We start from the raw sequence: 22,528 nt of genomic DNA, 5'->3' as shown, positions 1-22,528 counted from the left end.
AAAAAAAAGATGGAGGTGAGTGTGGCTATAAAAGGACAACTCCTCATGGTGATGGAACCATTGTATATCTTCACATGTGATAAAACTGCATACAGCTATACATATACACACACACAAGTGCATGTAAAACTGTTGAAATAGGATTGAGGTTTTTGGATTGTACCAATGCCAACTTTCCGGTTTTGATAATGTACTACAGTTACACAAGATGTTACCACTGGGAGAAACTGAGTGAAGGGTATATGGGATCTCTCTGTACATTTTTTCTGGTAATATACAGGATCTATACTTGAAAATAGAAAGTTTATTTAAAAAGTAGACACCAAAGGCAGATGCATTTTTCATTGAAGCAAATTGTCCATCTTGTTGGGTTTGCAGAAAAAAATAGACTGTTCTTTTTTTTAACTGGGTTGGATCCAAAGGCTCCCAACACAATCAGTCTTCCAGTAATTGTACTGTACATACTCACCAATAGTAGAGAGTATAGTTAGTGTCGGGGCTGGTATTCCTTCCAGGGAGCCAAGAACACTTCATGTAGCTCAGGTTGTGCCAAATGCATTGAAGCTCAGTCACAGCAGACTCAGGATCACCTACAATATCCAGGCCAAGAGTTTAAGACCCTTCTTTCCTTGTAATGCAAAGTAGTGAATCACTCTTTAGCATGGGGGATGATGAGAGTGCTTCATGCTGCTTTGTCAGAAAGCAAACTCTTCATCTCTCACCCCATTTTACCCAGAAGTCACCCAGGATGGAGGAAACCCAAATGTAATTTGTTCACAACCTTCTCTCTTACCTCCTGATACAAAGAAAACATCTTCCCTATCCCTGAGGGACCCTAACTAATATCCGTAACTGGAGGGAGAGATAAAAGATCAAAAACTATTTCAATCATAGACAATATCTACACAATTCCTAAATGAATGTGGATATTCAAACAACCCTTATATATACATCTGTCTTTAAAAAAATTATTGAGGTACAATTTAACTTTCTGTCTTTTGGTCAATACTGACACTTTTTTTTTTTTTTTTTAATAAACATTCAGCCAGGCAGGATTGCTCACGCCTGTATTCCCAGCATTTTGGAAGGCCAACGAGGGTGGATCATTTGAGGTCAGGAGTTCAACAGCCTGGCCAAATTGGCGAAACCCTGTCTCTACTAAAAATACAAAAAATAGCCGGGTGTGGTGGCACACACCTGTAGTCCCTGCTACTCGGGAGGCTGAGGCACAAGAATTGCTTAAACCAGGGGGGTGGAGGTTGCAGTGAGCCAAGATCTTGCCACTGCACTCCAGCCTGGGTGACAGAACGAGACTCTGTCTCTAAATAAATAAATAAATAAACAAACATTCCTCCTAAAGCAATTCTGGGGAAAGGTAAGCCTAACTTAACTCTTAGTAGTTGCCTCTTACTTTAAGAGCCCTAATATCTTTCTGACCTAAAATCTCTATCTTCACAAAGCCATTTTAGTTAAGGTATAATGTCTTTAAATTAAACACTTCTGTTTAAAATGTAAATCTGTTATCCCTCATGATCCTTGAAGGGGTACTACACTGAGCCATCATCAATCATTTTATGTCATAGTATAGTATAATAATTATTATTTTTGAGACAGAGACTTGTTCTATCACCCAGACCGGAGTGGAGTCGTGCGATCCTGGCTCACTGCAACCTCCACTTCCCGGGTTCAAGCAATTTTCCTGCCTCAGCCTCCTGAGTAGCTGGGACTACAAGTGTGCGCCACCACACCTGGCTAATTATTATTTTTTTCTCCATGTTGACCAGGCTGGTCTCAAACTCCCGATCTTAGTGATTCGCCTGCCCTGGCCTCCCAAAGTGCTGGGATTACAGGCATGAGCCACTGCATCCAGAGATACCATCATCATGCCCAGTTTACAGATGAGGAAACTAAGGTGCAGAGGGACTAAGAAATTTACCCAAGGTTACACAGCTAATAGCTGGCAGAGCTAGGACTTAGACAGTTGGTTTCTGGTAGCCCTGCTCTTAATCAGTATATGCTACTCCCTGTATGTAACATAAGAGCCAGAAGGACATTGGGTGAGGTGGGATTGGGGAACAATGATCATCCTCACTACTTGACAGCTTTTCCTAGGGTTGTCTTGTATTATCTTGTCTAGACTTGTATTGGAGCCAGGCCAGCATACTATTTTTCTCTTTAAACACCTTTTCCCAAATATATCCTGCATATCAAACTAACTATCACATATAATGGGTAAGACAGTATTTTGTTTTTCATTTTGAAAGCACTGGGCCTGAAATGTGAAGACATACAGCAAGTCACTCAATTCCTTTCTTCCTCATAAAATGGATCAGGGTAATAATACATGCCTTACTCACTTCCCAAGATAAGCTTGCGAGTCTCAATCTAAGGGAGGTGTGTGTGTGTGTGCGCACGCGCTTGTGTGCACACGCACACACGTGCATGTGTATATCATTTTTAAAATTATTAAATTTTATATAAATATTAGGCATTGTTATTCAAGTTGTTTGTAAGCTTCCTCAAGGCAGAGACATACTCGTATTTTCACTGAGCTGCTAGCACCTAGTATAATGCCTGGCACTTATTAGACTCAGAAAATGTTTGAGAATTGAATGAATTAATGAACAATGCACAAAAGCATTGGAGTATTCGGATTTTATTCTCTAAACACCAAGAGATAGTGCTTTCAGTTGTTACCTTCAGGGGGCGAGATGCATTTTTCAACCAAAATGCTAGGCTTCTCACTTTCATTGGTGCTACACTGGGACCCCACTTGCAGACAAATCTTCTCATTCAGGGGCACTTCTTTTGAACGACGAGTTTCTGGAGCTAGTTTCTAAGGTTAGAAAATTGTAAAAGGCAGTGCTTCAGCAAACACACACTTAAATAATGAAACATTACATGTCCAAATGTGTTGTTTTTTGTTTGTTTGTTTTTTGTTTTTCTAATCAAAAAAGTCCTCAAATGGTATAGATCAGTGATTCTCCACTGGGGGTGATTTTGTTCTCCCTGCCACTCTCAGGGACATTTGGTAATACTGAACATTTTTTATTGTCCTAACTTGGGAGGGGGAGGTTACCAGCGTCTAGTAAGCAGAGGTCAAGGATGCTGCTAAACATCCTACAATGCACACGACAGCCCCCCTCCTCCTACAACAAACCCTTCACCAAATGTCAGTAGTGTCACCACTGAGAAACCCGGGTGTAGATAAAATAATTTCCCACATTTTAAAGGTATAAACATGAAATTTACCTATAAATCTACAATGCTAACATATCAACTCTCTAAAGCCAATTCTAAAGGAAACACAGTATGATTATCAAAATTCACTTAGAAGTAGATGCACTGTACCATGAAAATTAAGGTTAAAAAGGAATGCTTTAAGAATCCAGGAATCATGCCAGGCTCAGTGGCTCATGCCTATAATCCCAGTACTTTGGGAGGCTTAGGCAGGCAGATCGCTTAAGCCCTGGAGTTTGAGACCAGCCTTGGCAACATGGCAAAACCCCATCTGTACAAAAAAAAATTGGCCAGGCATGGTAGCTCATGCCTGTAGTCCCAGTTACTCATGGGGCTGAGGTGGGAGGATCACTTGAGCCCGGGAGGGGGAGGCTGCAGTGAGCCAAGATTGCAGCATTGCACTCTAGCCTGGACAATGCAGCGAGACCCTGTTTCAAAAAATAAAAATTGAGTAATCATGGTTACTTCTGGGTAAGGAAGTAAAGGAGGGGGACCTGAGGGCTGAAGAGAGGCTTTTCATTAAACCTCTTTGTCTACTGTTTGACTATTTTGACTACCTCATATACATGTATAAATTTCAAGCACTGCTATATGTGCTGAGTATATACATTCTCATTCCGAAAAGCAGATATGCTTTGTGGAACCATAGGAAGCCAATTTATAGACATCATAGAGACATAAATCACCAGTCTGGTTACTATGACTTAGAATAATGAGATTAATGGGCTGTCTGGGAAACAAACATTTCCCAAATTGACAGAGTTGGAAGAATTAAGAATGGAACTAGGCCAGGCGCGGTGGCTCAAGCCTGTAATCCCAGCACTTTGGGAGGCTGAGACGGGCGGATCACGAGGTCAGGAGATCGAGACCATCCTGGCTAACACGGTGAAACCCCGTCTCTACTAAAAAATACAAAAAACTAGCCGGGCGAGGTGGCGGGTGCCTGTAGTCCCAGCTACTCGGGAGGCTGAGGCAGGAGAATGGCGTAAACCCGGGAGGCGGAGCTTGCAGTGAGCTGAGATCCGGCCACTGCACTCCAGCCTGGGCAACAGAGCGAGACTCCGTCTCAAAAAAAAAAAAAAAAAAAGAATGGAACTGCTTTTAATCAGAGCTCCAAGGAGAGCGTTTCCTGTTTTGCAATAGTTTCTGACTCAAGTCAGAGATACTATTTCATCTACATGTTGATGGCCATCAAGGGGAAAATTTGCCACAGTTAGTTCTATCTACTACCGTGAGGAGCTATTCTGCCATGTCACATGCCTGCTACCAGCTGAGCATGAGGGCAACTGTGAGATATCCCCAAAACCAGGACATATGGATGGCCTCTGAGAAGTAACTAGCAAGTCAACAATGAATAAATCATAGCAAGGACACAAAAACAAAATCACTTCATAGAACCAGAATAGCTCTTAGGTCCAGTCAAGGCAGCACTCTGAAAAGGGAGTTGGTCAGCCCTGGAAGAACAGAAAAAGAAATGTCTGTGAGCAAAATCCTGACAGGGAAGAAAAAGGGGGTGATACAGGAATGTGGACATTGAATTTTTCTGTCCCACTGGCAAAGCTGTTTACCCTCAGTAGGGCCTTCAGCTATTCTTAGACAAGCACATTTTTACAACTAACTTCTGATTCCTCACCAAGAAACCTACTTAATATTTGGCCTCCTATATAGGCTCTGCTGACAGGGATGAAATGCACCAGTTATGCTAACAGAAATCTTCCTAGAATGCTTCACCATTATCATTACCATTTTCACAACAAAGTAAAAAAGTAGCCCTTGAGAGATGCATGTGTGCTGAGGAAATGAGGTTTCCGAGTATGTGAAGCTGAAGACCTGCCTCCAGGATCATGGTAATGGTGGCAGGAAAGCTTCGAATACAAATTTTACCGACCTCACAATTTTACTAAGCACAAGTCCTATATATCTCTGAAAAAGCCATCTTTATCCAAGGATTCATGGCAATTCTTGTTTGGAAGCTATATTTGCCCTTTGAAGACACCAGGGGAAAATGCACAGTCAAAGGTCAAATTAGACTGTACAGTCAAATATAGTCAAATTAGAATCATCATGAAAATAATCCCAGTTTTCATATTATAATGGACACTGTTCCAGTTAGAGGGTTACGGAGTTTTCATACACAAAAATTATCACAACCGAATTTTTAATTTAAAAAATGCCTTAGTGGCCAGGCGTGGGGGTCACACCTGTAATCCCAGCACTTTGGGGGCCCAATGTCACCTGAGGTCAGGATCACCTAAGGTCAGGAGTTTGAGACCAGCCTGGCCAACATGGCAAAACCCTGTCTCTACTAAAAATACAAAAAAATTAGCTGGTCGTGGTGGCATGCACCTGTAGTTCCAGCTATTTGGGAGGCTAAGGCACAAGAATTGCTTGAACTCAGGAGACAGAGGTTGCAGTGAGCTGAGACCATACCACTACACTCCAGCCTGGGCAACAGAGCAGACTCCATTTCAAAATAAAATAACATAAAAAATTAAAAAATGCCTTAGTATCTAAATCTGAACCTTATGCTTTAGGCATATGAATAATAACACAGAAAAGGGACAGTAGAGGGAATTATTATTTTCAAATAATAATTTTTTTTATTTTCTTTCAAAGTTCAAGGTTAAACTGGCACTAATATAGTAGGAACCCAGATTATTAACAACTGCCAAGTCAAGCATACCTCTCTGTATCACACAAGAAACTAAATTCCTAAATTCCTTCCATTAGATTTTTTTTTTTTTGAGACAGAGTCTTGCTCTGTTGCCCAGGCTAGAGTACAGTGGCATGATCTCGGCTCACTGTAACCACTGCCTCCTGGGTTCAAGCGATTCTCCTGCCTTGGCCTCTCAAGTAGTTGGGATTACAGGTGCACACCACCACGCCCGGCTAACTTTTGTATTTTTAGTAGAGAGGGAGTTTCACCATGTTGGCCAGGCTGGTCTTGAACTCCTGACCTCAGGTGATCCGCGCAACTCGGCCTCCCAAAGTGCTGGGATTACAGGCGTGAGCTACCACGCTCAGCCCTTCCATCAAATCTTGATGAGGTATGTGTGATGGCTCCCACGTGACTTTTGGCTTTGGTGAATCATTCCCACTGGTAGCTGCTGTATGACGTTATGCTCCACCCTGCAGGGAATCTGGTTCCCTTTTAAAATTTATCAAAAACCAAGGCAAGAGTCCTGAACTGATCTCCCCAGACCAATGTTCACTTGGCTGGACTGCACCTCTCTCAACTCCAGAATTCCTTTCTCAAAACGAAAGGGAATTAGCTTCAGCATCTTCCTATTTGGATGCCTGGCTTTTTGATTTGCCTAATGGGACTTGCCCATTTCTTAGTGATGAAAGATATCTAAAATCTGATGCCAGATCCTCCTTCTACTTGCCAGCTGAAGAACTATTAGACATTACTTAAAAAATGGTGGAGGGCAGCCACTTACACTAATCTTTTCTTTTTCAGAGATCCTCTGCAAATCCCTATCTCTCAACTTGATGAGCCTCCAATCTTAAGATTGAAAATGACCTCAAGAGTTTATCTCATTTAGCAACTTGGGACCTTTGAACACTTTCCTAAGCCCCCTAATGTACGAACTATCATAATGCCATCACTTCAATATGCTTCAGGGATAAATATACCTCAGTTTGGCCCAATGATGCTAATGCTGTATCCAAAGGACAGAAAGAGGAGAGGAAAATTACTTCTGCCATTCATTTTCAGCCTCAGGATGATAAACTTGAAAAAGGTCCAGACAGGATATCTCCTATCACTGATTGGAAGGAATAATCCGTGTTTATCACAACTGTAGGACTGATGGCCATCAATGCTGTCAAATGGCTAAAATAAATGAGCTGGCCTTAGGCAGAGGTCACCCTTTCTGGTCTCTATCTGGTTTCTTCAGGGGTAAAATGGAAGAAACAAGATTAAATGATAATATTAGGCTGAACCAAATAATACTGACAACATTTAACCATTTTGATCCATAAAAGTGGTAATTTCACATGGCTCAACCTAACAACAGTAACAATAATAAAAGCTAACAATTACCTAGCACTAACTCTGCATCAGGTGCATTACAAACCTCATCTCCTTTAATGCACATGCCATCCATATTCAGTAGGTACTATTATTACCCACCCTGCCCCCAACAACCCCATATTTTACAAACAAGAAAATGGGAGCTCAGAGAGGTTAAGTGATTTGCCCAAAATCAAACAGCTTGAAAGGGGAAGAGATAAAATTTCAAGCACAATTCTATCTGATTCTACTGTCTCCTAAAATTACATTTAACTCTAAATTTCTGTACATACACTAAGGAAATAGCCCGATTTCTAGGCTAGAATACCAGCCTGGCACCTGATTGATCCTAGACAACTTAAGAAAAAGGGACCTGAAAAGCAACCTCTCCTCAGGGTTTCAGTTAGACACTTGGGTGATTATAGGGTTTACATCCAGAGGCATTTAGGGTCTCTCTCTCTGAATTTCTCAAGGCTCAATTACCAAAAATCACCACTAAGACTCCAAATGCCTAAGGCCCTTCCTTAGGAGGAACAAGAGGAAGCCAACAGTATGTAAAGTAAAGATGAACTCCAGTCTCACTGCTGGTAGTATCATTGGCTTCCACATTTAGAAGACCTCTTTTAAAATGCAAATACTTCTGACAAGCCTCAATTCTTTATCAATTAACGCCTAAGCCATAAGTAATACCTCAGCAAGCCAAGGGAGAGGAAGGCAGATAGCAAATTTCCCTCCAGAGGAAGAGCATGTTCCATCCTGACTATTAAACTTTTATATACATTATTTTCTGTGTCCCAGCAAGCCAGGGAAGCGAGTAAAGCCATACTTTATACATAAGGAAACAAAGGCTCGGAGAGGTTAAGCAATTTATCCCAGGCTATAGAGTCAGTTAAGAGTGACAGTGCCAACCAGAAGCTAGTTCTCCTGACTCTTCCTGCCACCAAAGCTGCCTGAACTTGGTGCTTCTACAATTCACCAATGCAAAGCACTGTTGCTAATAACTTCTCATTCCGCCTACTCAAAATCCTGGACAAATTCAACCCCAAACACCCAACCCCCTCGCCGTCGCCACCCTGCAACAAACACATACACACTGAAAGAAGGTATAAAAACATTAACAAAAAAAAAAAAAAACAGTTGAATAAGATTATCATAAAGAACCTGAAATTATCCAAACCTATTAACAAAAATTCACTTATATCAGTTGACTAGAAATCTTGAAAGTCTTCCTCCTTTTTCCTCAGGCATTATGGAACCCTCTATTCAAACACACCTGCCACTGACACCTTACTTTTTCACTTTCCATATGGCCATTTACTTTTACGCCACACAGTGCTTGTATATCTATTTGTCCATGTGATTAGCAAGATGGTAAATGTAAAAATTCCCTGAAAAATTAAGTGTTATATAGATACAAGGCGATACAGCTACAGACAGGAACACAGGAACAAATTTTAACAATAACATAATTATTTATTGAGTACCTTAGAGAAAAAGATATCTAATATTTCCTGTCAGAGCAATCTCAATTGCATTTAATTGTCAAACAATTAGGAAATATTTTTAAGTGTTCACTTGTGTCAATAGTTGCTTCTATAATTTCCCCAATTGAAATTTAAACACACCCCAAAATACAATTTCCACTTTGATATAAGATTAGAATTTGGCTTATTCTTGGCTCCAATTCATAGTGTTCACTTTACCTCATCAATGTAACATGTTGCAGAAAACTTACCTTATCTTGTTTGTCGCCAAAATGACTAAAATACCATAGACTACAATTTGGGCTGGCTCCCTCGGGTGGATTCCATGTCCATATTACTGTGCAGAGGTTTTCAACAGAGACACTCAAATTTGTCACAGGTGGTTGAGTTTCTGTTCAAATCAAGGACAAAAAAATGAATTTATCAACAGTATTTTTAATGGTTTGCTTAATTCTCCCAAGTCCTGGAGGGCAGGATAGTAATAGCTGAGTTAACAATATCTAACATATACTGGGCCAGGGACTATTCTAAATATTCTACACATACTAATCCATTTAATCCTCATAACAATCTTTGAGATAGGGACTAGTATTAGCCTCATGTTTTTTTTTTTGTTGTTGTTGTTGTTTGAGATAGAATCTCACTCTGTAACCCAGGCTGGAATGCAGTGGCACAATCTCAGCTCACTGCAGCCTCTGCCTCCTGGGGTGAAGTGATTCACCTAGCCTGTTACTGGTACTACAGGCACACGCCACCACGCCTGGCTAATTTTTGTAATTTTAGTAGAGATGGGTTTTCACCATGCTGGCCAGGCTGGTCTCGAACTCCTGAGCTCAAGTGATCCACCCGCCTCGGCCTCCCAAAGTGCTGGGATTACAGGTGTGAGCCACCGCGCCTGGCCTACTGGCCTCATGTTAAAGATGAGGCAACTGAAGCAACGGGCACGTGAAGTCATTTGTTCCATATACCATGGTTACAGTAAATGACAAAGCTGGGACTGTCACTTGAAAAGTGTGGCTCCAAGGTCACACTCTTAACCACTTTCATAGCAAAGAGTGATATTCTTAAATACTAACATTTCCAAGTTGTTCTCTTCCAGGAGTTTGGGGTTCCCTAACCTTGGGATACACACCTCACTCAATACAGACTGTTCAGGCTGGGCACGGCGGCTCACACCTATAATCCTGGCACTTTGGGAGACCAAGTGGCTTGAGCCCAGGAGTCTGAGACCAGCCCAGGCAACATAGCAAGATCCCGTCTATACAAAAAACTTACAAAAGTTAGCCAAGCATGCTGGTACATGCCTATAGTCCCAGGTACTGGGGGGCCGAAGCAAAAGAATGACTTGAGCCTGGGAGTTTGAGGCTGCAGTGAGCCAAGATCATGCCACTGCACTCTAGCCTGGGTGACAGAGCAAGACAGGGTCTCAAAAACAATGACAACAACAACAACAAAAAAAGATTGTTCAAAATCTCAGCAGTTCTATAAGTTTAAGAAGCTCATCTTTAATTCTGCTTGCTAACATGACCTGGTAATTGTTTTTTTATAGCTTTTTCCAAAGAAGTACTGAGAAAGAGACTTAGCAGCCCTTGTTCCCCTGAGGTCTGACACTAAACAGCTAGAGCTAGAGCTTTGACTAATCTGAAGAGGGAAGAGAAACAGGAGGAACTGTGAAACATAATTTTAAACTTTCCTGAGAACTTCTCCTGAGACCAAGACTATCAAAATCATCCCCCAGAAACTGGGTGATGGGTGTGCAGGAACCCTCTGTCCTACCTTTGCAACTTTTCTGTCAACCAAAAATTATTTCAACATAGAAGTTTATTAAAGTTATTTGAAAATAATTCCCCCAAATTTTCTAAAGTGATGAACGGAATCATTATTAATTACTTAAGGATGATAGTAATAGTAATTTACCAAATGATAAGAGTTAAATCTTGTACTCTACACACTATTACTTTGGAGTGCATTGTGCCTGTTACATAATCAGCAATATTTATACTGTTACCTTCCTCTCTAACTGAGCAAAAAATTCCACTTGTCCCAAAACATCAAACTCACAGGCACTCTGTAGTTGAGTTTTCTCATAGCAGCGACTTGGTCAGCAGTCTACAAAGACCCTTGACCCTCAACATTCATTCCCTGGTGATCATTTAAAAGTCAGAAAACAGATGTTGACGAGGCTGTGGAAAATAGGTAATGCTTATACCCTGTTGGTGGAAATGCAAACAGGTTCCACCACTGTGGAAAGCAGTTTAGAGATTTCTCAAAGAACTTAAAATAGGCCGGGCACGGTGGTTTACGCCTATAATCCCAGCACTTTGGGAGGCTGAGGCGGGCAGATCACTTGAGATCGTGAGCTCGGGACCAGCCTGGACAATGTAACAAAACCCCATCTCTACTAAAAACACAAAAATTAGCCAGGCATGGTGGTGTACACCCGTAATACCAGAAACTCAGGAGACTGTGGCATAAGAATCACTTGAACCCAGGAGGTGGAGGTTGCAGTGAGCCAAGATCGCACCACTGCACACCAGCCTGGGCAACAGAGCAAGACTCTGTCTCAAAAAAAGAAAAAAGACTTAAAATAGAACTACCATTCAACCCAACAATTCCATTAGCTGATATATACCCAAAGGAAAATAACTCATTCTATCATAAAGACACATGCACCTGTATGTTCACTGCGGTACTATTCACAAAAGCAAGGACACGGAATTAACCTAAGTGCCCACCAACAGTGGATTGGATAAAGATAATGTGGCACATATACACCATGGAATACTATGCAGCCACAAAAAGAATGAAACCATGCCCTTTGCAGCAACATGGGTGGAGCTGGAGTGATTTAATGCAAGAATAGAAAACCAAATACCGCATGTTCTCACTTATAAGTGGGTGTTAAACACTGAATACACATGATCATAAAGATGGAAACAACAGACACTGGGGATCACTAGACAGGGGAGGGAGGGAGGTGGGTTTGGGGGCCGAAGAACCACCTGTTGGGTACTATGGTTACAGCCTGGGTGATCACATAGTTGGGACCCCAAGTCTCAGCATCATGCAGTTTACCCATGTAGCAAATCTGCACATGTACTCTTTAATCTATAATAAAATTTGAAATTAAAAAAAATCATTCCCTCTTCTAACTCTACTATCAATAGCTTTTCCCAAGGTCCAACTGTGGGAAGGAGCAGCCCACAGCAGGACAAGGCCTTGTGGAAGCAAATAATTCCTATTGTACTGCATTAAAACTGAGCTAGTACCAGGGAGCACCAATGGCTCAGGCAACAGAGCTATAGTTAGGATTTTAAGTGATTAAAAGCATGTATGACTTTCCATTTTGGCCTTTCTAACACCATATCAATGATATTTTTTAAGACAAATCATTTGTCAGGTAGAGAGCCTCTAATAAAAACATTGTTCCTACTGGAGACTACTATTTACTGTAGGATTATCTGCCTTATTCTGCAGTTCCCAGAAACATATCCAACATACCTAGTTTAGCACTTCCAGTGCTCTCCCTACCCGCCTACCTCCCACTCCCACACAAATATTAAAGCCCTGATAATAAAAATATACCTATTTGTGGTTCATTTCAATTGTACTCCAATTTTCAAGGTAATTTAAAGCCTTTTAAAACCTACTTTAACCTCAGTTTTGAAATAAAACAATAGCCTGCCCTATATTCAACCTTTTAAATGGGATTAATATTTTCCCATCTGTTTTGAAGTGTCCTTTGGTCAGATCTTCTAACTAGTTTGCATTTTGGGCTTCTTGGAGCTATCTGCTATCCTTTTCTTTTTCTCTTCTGGTTCCCTCCATATCTTTTGATTTTTCTACTTCCTACACTTTAAACACACACACACACATGGATTCTGGGAATATGGCAAGAGTAGGAAGCACCAGACATCTATCTCCTCACCTAGATAACAATGGTAGTGGCAGAATCTGTTTGATGTAACAATTTTGCAAGACTGCAGAGTTATATTAGGAAACACTTACATGGAAGGCTTGCAATTTCCAAGGAAAGGCTTGAACAACAAATTGCAATAAATTTCAATCAATGCCAGCTTTTACATAGTAGTAGCTGCCCATCCTTCATCCCCAACCCCACGGCAGGCAGCTGTGCACATGTTCCTGGAGCCCTCTGCCCACAGCGTGTGGGCTATGTGGGCAAAAGTACTCTGTCATCCAAATATCGGGGATTTGTATTCTGATTACTGATTGCTGCTTCTGATCACAGAGGTACAGACAAAGAGGCTGGCAGCCATTGTGGTTGCATGTATCCCCATTGCTGCAAGCCCTCCCTATCTAGCTAAAGTGATTTCCAGAAGATGTAAAAGATGGCGCTCTTCTCTTGTCATCTCATTTTTCTCCTTTTCCACTTTTGGGAGCTAGGCATTAAAGATTAGAAATTCTAAAACAACTACAGAGGCTGGGCATGGTGACTCACGCCTATAATCCCAGCACTTTGGTAGGCCAAGGCAGGAGGATTACTTGAGGCCAGCAGTCAAAGACCAGCCCTGGCAATACTGCAAGATCCCATCTCTACCAAAACAAATTTTGTTTGTTTGTTTAAATTAGCTAGGTGTGGTGGCATGAATCTGTAGTTCCAGCTCCTCAGGAGACTGAAGTGGGAGGATCACTTGAGCCCAGGGATTCGAGGTTACAGTGAGCTGTGATCACACCACTGCACTCTAGCCTGGGCAACAGAGCGAGACTAAGTCTCAGAAACAAAACAAAACAAAACAAAATTAAACAAAACTACATATACAGAGAAAAATAGAAAGTGACCACACATGCTCAGGGAAAGCCCAGAAAAAAACCTGAGAAGACTAAGTTTACACTTCAGGTTGATGCTCAACACACAGCCTACAATAATCAAAAAAATAAAAACAATAAACAAAACAATAACAAAAAACAGCAAATCCTGGAGGAAGGGGGGAATCTGGTTTCCAGAGAAACCAGATTTAAATGTCCAGTTTTTAACAAAAAATCACAAGGCAGACAAAAAAAACAAACACACAAACAAACAAACCAGGAAACTATGGCCCATTCAAAGAAAAAAAGTTAAACAACACCAAACCTGTCCCTGAAAAAGACCTGATGGCAAACACATTAAAGAAAGATTCTGAAACAAATATCTTCAGATGTTCACAGAACTAAAGGAAAATGTGGAGAGAGTCAAGAAAATGATATGTAAGCAAAATGAAAATACCAATAAAGAGACAGAAAACCTAAAAAGAGATCAAAAAGAAACTCTGGAGCAGAAAAGCACAACAACTGAAATGAAAATTCACTAAAAAGAATCAAAGGTAGATTTGAGCAGGCAGAAGAAAGAATCAATAAACTTGAAATTAGGGCAATAAAAATTATTGAGTCCGAGGAACAGAAAGAAAAAAAGATTGAAAAAAAGTGAACAGAGTCTAAGAGACCTGTGGTATACTATCAGCAGACCAGTGTACGCATTATGGCGGTTCCAGGAGAAGAAAGAGAAAAGGAAAGAAAGAATACTTGAAAAAATAATGAGCCAGGTGTGGTGGCTCATCCCAGCACTTGGGGAGGCCAAGGCAGGCAGATCACCTGGGTCCAGGAGTTCAAAACCAGCCTAGCCTACATGCCAATACCCCAGTTCTACTAAGAATACAAAAATTAGCTGAGTGTGGTGGTGCACATCTGTAATCCCAGCTACTTGGGTGGCTGAGGCAGGAGAATTGCTTGAACCCGGGAGGCAGAGGTTGCAGTGAGCTGAGATCACGCCACTGCACTCCAGCCGGGGTGACAGAGTGAGACTCTGTCTCAAAATTTAAAAAAAAACAGAAGAAAAAGAAAAAGAAAGAAAGAAGAATGGATGACAACTTCCCAAATTTGATGAAAGGCGTAAATATAAACATCTAAAATTTAGATGATGCAGTGAAAGTAGTACTATTGGAAAAATTCATAGCTATAAACACTTATATTAAGAAACAAGAAAGATCTCAAATCAGCAACCTTAACTTTACCACTTACATAACTAGAAAAAGAACAAACTAATCTTAAGCTATCATAAGGAAGGAAATAATGAAGATTAGACCAGAGATAAAAGAAAAAGGGAATAGAAAAATAGAGAAAATCAATGAAACTAAAAGTTTCTTGAAAAGATCAACAAAATGGACAAACCTTTAGCTAAATGGACTAATAAGAAAGAAGACTGAAATTACTAAAATCAAAAATGAAAATGAATATTTCTCTAGAATCATTACTATTGATTCTAGAGAAATATAAAGGATTATAAGAGAGTACCATAAACAACGGTACACTAACAAATTGTACAGCCTAGATGAAACAGACACAGTTCCAGAAAGACAAAACCACCAATACTAAATCACAAAGAAATAGGAAATCTCAATAGACCTGTAAGTAGTAAGGAGATTGAATCAGTAATAAAAAATCTCCCAACAAAGAAAAGCCCTAGACCTGATGGCTTCACAGATAAAATTCTACCAAACATCTAAAGAACTAATACCAAATCTTCTCAAACTTCCTAACTCATTCTACGAGGCCAGCATTACCTGATACCAAAGCCAGACAAAGATGCTACAAGAAAAGAAAACTATAGACCTATATGCCTTATGAACACTGATGTACAAATTCTCAACAAAATAGCAGTAAAGTGAATATAGGAGCATATCAAAAGGATTATAGACCATGACCAAGTGGGATTTATTCCGGGAATACAAAGATGTTTTAACATACAAAACTCGATCAATGTAATATACCACATTAACAGAATAAAGGGGGAAAAAAACTACCTGATCTTCTCAATTGATACAGAAAAAGCATTAGACAAAATTTACCTTTCATGATAAAAACACTCAACAAACTAGAAGTATAAGGAAATTGACTTAAAAGTTATATATGAAAAACCCACAGCAAACATCACCCTTAATGGTGAAAGACTGAAAGCTTTTCCTTTAGGGTCAGGAATGAAACAAAGATGCCCACTTTCACCACTCCTATTCAACACAGTACTTGAAATTCCACCCAGAGCAATTAGGCAAGAAAAAGAGATAAAAACATCCAGTTAAAAGAAGGTGTAAAATTATCTGTTTGTAGATGATATGGAAACACATCCCATGTTCATTTATTGGAACACTTAATATTGTTAAGATGTCAATACTATCCAAAGTGATATATGGATTCAATTCAATGTATATCAAAATCTAAATGGCATAGTTTTGCAGAAATAGAAAAATCCATCCTAAAATTCTTATGAAACTTCAAGGAACTCTGAATAGCCGAATAGTCTTGAAACAGAAAAACAAAGCTGTAGGACTTAGACTTCCTGATTTCAGAACGTACTACAAAGCTACAATAATCAAAATAGTGTGTACTGGCATAAAGATAGACATACTGATCAATGTAATAGAATAGACAGTCCAGAAATAAACCATCACATGTATGGTCAAATGATTTTTGACAAGAGTGCCAAGACCACTCAATGTGGACAATCTTTTCAACAAATGGTGCTGGGAAAACTGGATATCCGTATGAAAAAGAATGAAATTGGACCCTTACTTAATACCAAGTAAAAAAATAAACTCAAAATGCATCAGAGACCTAAATTGTAAGTCTAAAACTATAAAACTTTTAGAAGAAAACATAAGACAAAAGCTTCACACCACTGGATTCAGCGACAATTTCTTGGATATGACACCAACAATGTAGGTAACAAAATAAAAAATTGATGAATCGGATTTCATGGAAAAAATTTAAATGTGTGCATCAAAATATTCACAGAAAAAAATGACTCACAGAATGGAAAAATATGTGAAAATCATATATCTAATAAGGAATTAATATCCAGAATATACAGAGGAGTCCTAAACCTCAACAATAAAAAAACTCAATTCAAAAATAGGCAAAGGCTTAAATAGATTTTTCACCAACAAAGATATGCAAATAGCCAATAAGCACATGAAGGTGTTCATCATCACTAATATTTAGGAAAACGCAAACCAAAACCACAATGAGATTTCACCTCACCCCCATTAGAATGGCTACTATCAAAAAATAGAAAATAAATGTTGGCAAGGATATGGAAAAATTCGAACCCCAGTGCATAGTTGGTGGAAATGTAAAATTTCACTATGGACAACAAAAGTTAAAGATAGAATTACCATATGATACAGTAATTCCATGTCTGGGTATATACCCAAAAGAAGCGAAAACAAGGTCTCAAAAGATATTCTACACCTGAGTTCATAACAGTATTGTGAAATCGCTGAAACATGGAAGCAACCTAAGTGTCCATCGACAGATAAACGGATAAGCAAAATGTGGTATATGCATACAATGGAATATTACTCAGCTTTTAAAAAGGAAAAATTCTGACATATGATACAACATGAACCATGAGGGCATTATGCTAACAGAAATAAGCCAGTCACAAAAAAGACAAAAAGTATATCATTACATTCATATAAGATACTTAGAGTAGTCAAAATCATAGAGACAGAAAGTCGAATGGTGGTTGCCAGGGGTTAGGCGCAGGGGAAAATGAGGAGTTGTTGTTTAATGGGTACAGAGTTTCAGTTTTGCAAGACAAAAAGAGTTATGGGGATGGATGGTGGTGATGGTTGCACAGCATTATGAATGTATTTAGTAACACTGAACTGTATACTTAAAAATGGTTAAGATGGTAAATTTTATGTTATGTGTATTTTATAGCAAAAAATTGAAAAAAATACAGGCACTGAAACTTTAAATATAATCTCCAAATGTTTAAATATATACAAATACATGTGAACTCTGTGTCTGTAGAACATGCCTAGACATATACATGAATAAGTGATGATTATACTACTCGTAAAGGTCTCTAACAGCTCTTGTGGATACTTCAACATAGTGTAGTGTTTAAGAGCACAGACTGTGGAGCCTGACTGCCTGAGTTTATATTCCACCTCTACTACTTGCCAGCAGGCAAATTACTTAACCTCTCAGTTTTCTTATCTCTAACATGAGGATAATAATAGTAACCTCTTGCAAAGGGTTACTATGAGGATTAAATGAGTTAATACAACCAATGTGCTTAGAACAGTGCCCACAGGCAGTAAGTGCTATGTGTTAGCTATCTGCTTTATTTCTTTAAGACAAAACAATTCTAAAGGGTTGCTTTCTTTTTTTTTTTTTTTTTTGGAGACAGAGTCTTGCTCTGTCACCCAGGCTGGAGTGTACTGGTGTGATCTCAGTCACTGCAAACTCTGCCTCCTGGGTTCAAGCGATTCTTCCACCTCAGCCTCCCGAGTAGCTGAGATTACAGGTGCACACCACCATGCCTGGCTAATTTTTGTATTTTTAGTAGAGATGGGGTTTCGCCATGTTGGCCAGGCTGGTTTCGAACTCCTGACCTCAAGTGATCCACCCACCTCGGCCTCCCAAAGTGCTGGGATTACAGGCATGAGCCACTGCGCCTGGCCAGGGTTGCTTTGGTTTTCTGTTGAATTGATATATGTCCCTGGCCTTTGAGACAGAACAAGTATCCCTTCTACCTGATAAGCTTCCCTTAGGCACCTAATTTCAACGATTCCTTGGGGATTGCACCACTGACTTCAGAAAAGGGAGTAGGAAGGGACCCAAGTATGTCTGTATCTAAACCTCAAATCCCAAGTCTGTACAGTCATCTAGCACAACATCCTATTTAAATTAAGAGTTAATACAATCTACTGTTTAATAAGAAGGCATTTTGCTTAGCTTATAGCTTTTGCTCTCGACTGTCCAATCACAGCAGCTGGCAGAGGCATGCACATTTTGGGAAAAGTTAAGGAAATCACAAGAGTCATATATGAGTCATCTATCTCCTTCCCTTACATCCACTCAGGCATCAACTCCTGTTCATTTTTTTCTTGCAACATCTTTCTTAGTTACCCCAATCATGCAAATATGCTCTGTTGTGCCCCACCAGGTGGGAAGATACCAGTAAGTCATGGTCCTGGACAGGAAGGGTTCACAGCACATTTTTCTAGTGGAGACCTGCAACCGTAGATTCCTGTGTAGCTTCACACTCCAGGGGCTCCCCTACCCACTCAAGTCTCCCTGCTTGTTTCCTCCTCCTGTGTTATTTTCCCCATGCTGTTCCGGACTCAGAGCTTTCAAGGGCAAATCAAGCTATTCTGCCTGGATTGACTTTACCAATGCACTCTCCTGCCAAGCCAGGCTCCTTCCTGACCACAAAGGAGCACTCTTGCCCTCATTTCTGGGTCTCTGCTCCTGCTATTCCCCCCACCCAGAATAAATTCTCCATCCACTCATCCAGAAGATCTAGCTCAAGTTTTACCTCTTCCATAAAACTACCAACCTTCAGCTTTTTCTCTTTTGAATGCCTATAGTACTAGTTGTTTGGACTACACAGCCCAGCCACTATAAAGCCAGTCTCCAATGTAGTGTCATTCGCTTCTTTTTTTGTTTTGAGACAGTCTTGCTCTGTCGCCCAGGCTGGAGGGCAGTGGCCTGATCTTCGCCCACTGCAACCTCTGCCTCCCAGGATCATATGAGTCTCATGCTTCAGCCTCCGGAGTAGCTGGGATTACAGGTATGTAATCCCACACTCGGCTAATTTTTGTATTTTTAGTAGAGATGGGGTTTTGCCATGTTGGCCATGCTCAAACTCCTGGCCTCAAGTAATCCACCCACCTCAGTCTCCTAAAGTGCTGGGATTACAGGCATGAGCCACTGCACCTGGCCTAATATAGTATCATTAGCTTCTTAACAAATGGCTTGCACATACTTTCGTGGGTCCCAAGCAGTCCTGCCCTGCTACCCTGGGAGGTGTTCAGCTAAAGACTCGTGTCTTTTCTGCTGGGCAGAAGCACTGATTACAGCGGTTAAGGGCATGGCCTCTGGAATCAGGCTGCCAGGGTTGGAAACCTAGCTCTTCCACTTTGCCAGCTATGCGAATCTGGGCAAGGGTCTTGGTCGCACTGTGCCTCAACTTTTTCATGTACAAAATGGGACTAATAACAGCACCTACAGGTTATATTATTGGTAAAGATTAAATGAAATGATACAAGTAAAGCAGTTAGAAAACTGCTGGGCATACATGCCATATATATGCTAGTTATAATTAAGACATGCCACAGTGTGGGCCATTGAGTGGGACAGGTTAAACTAAGCTAGTAATCTAGTCACTTTTATAAAAACTCTGAGGATTAGAGCTGGAGGAGCTCTTAGAAGTTATGCAGTTCAACCTCCTCATTTCACAGATAAGAAAACTAACTGCAGCACAACAGAGAGGAAATGACCAGCCCAGAACCACTAAAACTCAAGTCTCACTGGAAACATCTAATTTTTTCCCACCATATCTCAATGCAATTCTATCAATACTTTTAATAGGGAGAGAAGTTTCTGTTTTCTAAATAAGCAAGTTAACAAACCATTGTGACAAAACTGATGAAGTTGGGAGTTGCCACTATTGTCTAGATGGCCAGCTGTTGTTTCAGGTGCGTGTGGGAGTGAGTCTGCAGGAGGGAGAGTGCTGGAGTGGCACTGTGAAAATCAGGAGACTAATGATATGGGTAACTTTAGACAAGTCCCTTCCCTTCTCTGGACTGCAATGTCCCCGTATGATTATGGAAATCAGGTGTCCCCAACTGAACTAGAGGCCCTTGTGGGGCAAGAATTTTGCTATACACTCTCAGGTTCTAAGTCAACCTAGAGAGCCTGGCTCAGTACTAAATAAGGCAGACACCTGAATAATTATTGACTGACAAGCTTCAAGTCTCCCTCAGGTCTCTACTCAAATGCCACCTTTCAGCAACACGTTTTCTTCTCGATCCACCCATTTTACAATGGCAAATCCCTTCCCAGCTGCTGTGTTTTTCTCTACTTAGCACCCTCCAACATATCATATTTACCCCCACCCCCCGATATGTCTGAGGGCAGGGACCTGATCTGTTTTGCTCACTGCTGCATCCTCAGCCCCTAAAACACTGCCTGGCAGCATGTATTTTATTGACTGAATCCATAGAGGGCATCAAGGTTTCCTAATCAACATTTCAAGTTGGATTTCAAAGCACATTGGTAAAAACACACTAAGCATATGTAGGTGTTTGTGTCAATGTGATAATAAAACCTATACAGTTTGGGGCTTTCACTGCCACCAGAAACATACAGAAGGCCATTCCTTCCAGGGGCTGCTCCTAAGGCAGTCATTAACTCCCAAATTTTCACAACTGTCAGGTTGATTAGAAGTTACCAAACAGGGTGAGGGATACACAGGTACTCTCTGAACTATCTTTGCAACTTTTCCATAAATCTATAATTACTCTAAAATATAAGGTTTATTAAAGAGAGTGGGGCAGGAGGAGCATCTGGTGGGGGGAGCATCTGCCGGGATGCTGTTCTGGGTTTCCCAAAGGATTTCTTCCACGCCAGAGGAGGTCATGATCGTCACGTCCTTTTTCAACAAGGACTGAGATGTTTAGAGGTTCCCTTCAACTTCCACCCGCAAGAGCCACCCTTAGACAGTGAGAACTGGCGCGGCCTCCGGTAAAGAGCCCCAGCGCGTTCTCAGCTCGCCTAGACTTCGGTCGTGGTCCCCGCCGGCTCTGGCTCATTTCCTCCGGGGCTCACAGACGACTTTCCGGGCGCTGACCCGCGGCCCTCTGACCCCGCGGGCATGTTTCGGGCCCCCCGCCCCTGCAAGCCTGGACGCCAGCCTCCTTGGCTCTTCCCGACGGCCCAAGGGAAGTGCGACGACAAGTCGCCGTCCTCCTACTTCGCTGCCGCCACCTCCGCCGCACCCGGAGTTCGGGAAAACCCCGCAGCTCCCAGGTCCCACCTCGAACCGGCCCCAGTACCGGGCCCCAGAGACCCCGCGCGGGAAGCCGCAGCCGCCAAGCGCCGGGCCTCGCGAGGGCAGCCCCCAGCACCCACCCCAGCTTCGGCCCTCCGCCCGGCGGTGACCTCCCGGGCCTTTCATTCGTGACCCTCACCGCCCTCATCCCTCCGGCCGCCCCTCGGGCCCAGAGGGTCGCACTCACCCGTGGGCGCGGCGCCCCCGGCCCCGCCGCCGGCGCAGAGCAGCAGCGCCCATAGCCCGCAGAGCCGCGCCGGCCGCTCCATGCAGCCTCTCGCCTGGGAGCCCAGCCGGGCTGGAGCCTCGGCAGTCCCCGCCTCCTTCGCTCCCTCTTCCTCTTCCCGGCTCCGCCGCCCTGGAGGCTGGGGGCCGGAGCAGACGGGAAGGGCCGCCCCGCCCACCGGCCTCAGGTAACCTGAGCTGGCGAGAGCAGCAGGACGAGGCGGGGCGGTGCGCCGGCGGCTCTGGCAGCTCCTATGGCTCCTAGGGCTCCCAAGGCTCGACATTTGGCTCACCCGCAGCTCCCGGGTCCGGTCTCTGACCGAACAAAACTTCCTCCACCACGTCGCCGCCCAGTCCGGGCGCTACCCGGGCCCCCTCCCTCCGCGCGGCGGAGCCGGCGTCGCCGCTGCCTGCATACTTGCGGGGCCTCGGAAGCGCTAGGGGCTGTGCCCTGCCAGACACCAGGACCGAGTCATCTGCGGAAAACAGCCTTGGCCTGGGAATGTGGAAACGTGGCTTCTAGCCCTTGACCTATGAGCCCTTGTTTGCTAACGCTGACTCCAGGGTTAGTAATACTAGCCCTACTTCACTGCGTGGACTTGGGGACCCTGGCAGCACTGTGCTCTGTGAAAAGGACAAAGGACATATTTGAAAGCTGGCAATACATATTGTTGATTTTAAAAGGAACATTCCAAACATGAGGGAGGGTACCATAAGTGCGTTTTT

General features: G+C 42.1%; 1 protein-coding gene across 1 annotated transcript in view; it reads right to left on the bottom strand.

Moving 5' to 3' along the window:
- IL13RA1 (interleukin 13 receptor subunit alpha 1) overlaps positions 1-22,183 on the bottom strand; it is a 66,287-nt gene extending 44,104 nt beyond the window's left edge. The window contains exons 1-4 of the mRNA XM_010365536.2: positions 21,765-22,183; positions 8,991-9,130; positions 2,698-2,836; positions 470-590 (exon numbers count right to left, since the gene is read on the bottom strand). Coding sequence (XP_010363838.2) covers positions 470-590; positions 2,698-2,836; positions 8,991-9,130; positions 21,765-22,086 — 722 coding nt within the window. The 5' untranslated portion in view covers positions 22,087-22,183. The remainder of the gene's footprint in view (positions 1-469; positions 591-2,697; positions 2,837-8,990; positions 9,131-21,764) is intronic.
- Positions 22,184-22,528: the final 345 nt, after the last annotated feature.

The sequence above is a fragment of the Rhinopithecus roxellana genome, chromosome 7, assembly GCF_007565055.1.
Source record: "Rhinopithecus roxellana isolate Shanxi Qingling chromosome 7, ASM756505v1, whole genome shotgun sequence".
NCBI lineage: Eukaryota > Metazoa > Chordata > Mammalia > Primates > Cercopithecidae > Rhinopithecus > Rhinopithecus roxellana.
Note: the sequence above shows the minus strand (reverse complement) of the source record. Positions and strands in the feature narration are given on the sequence as shown.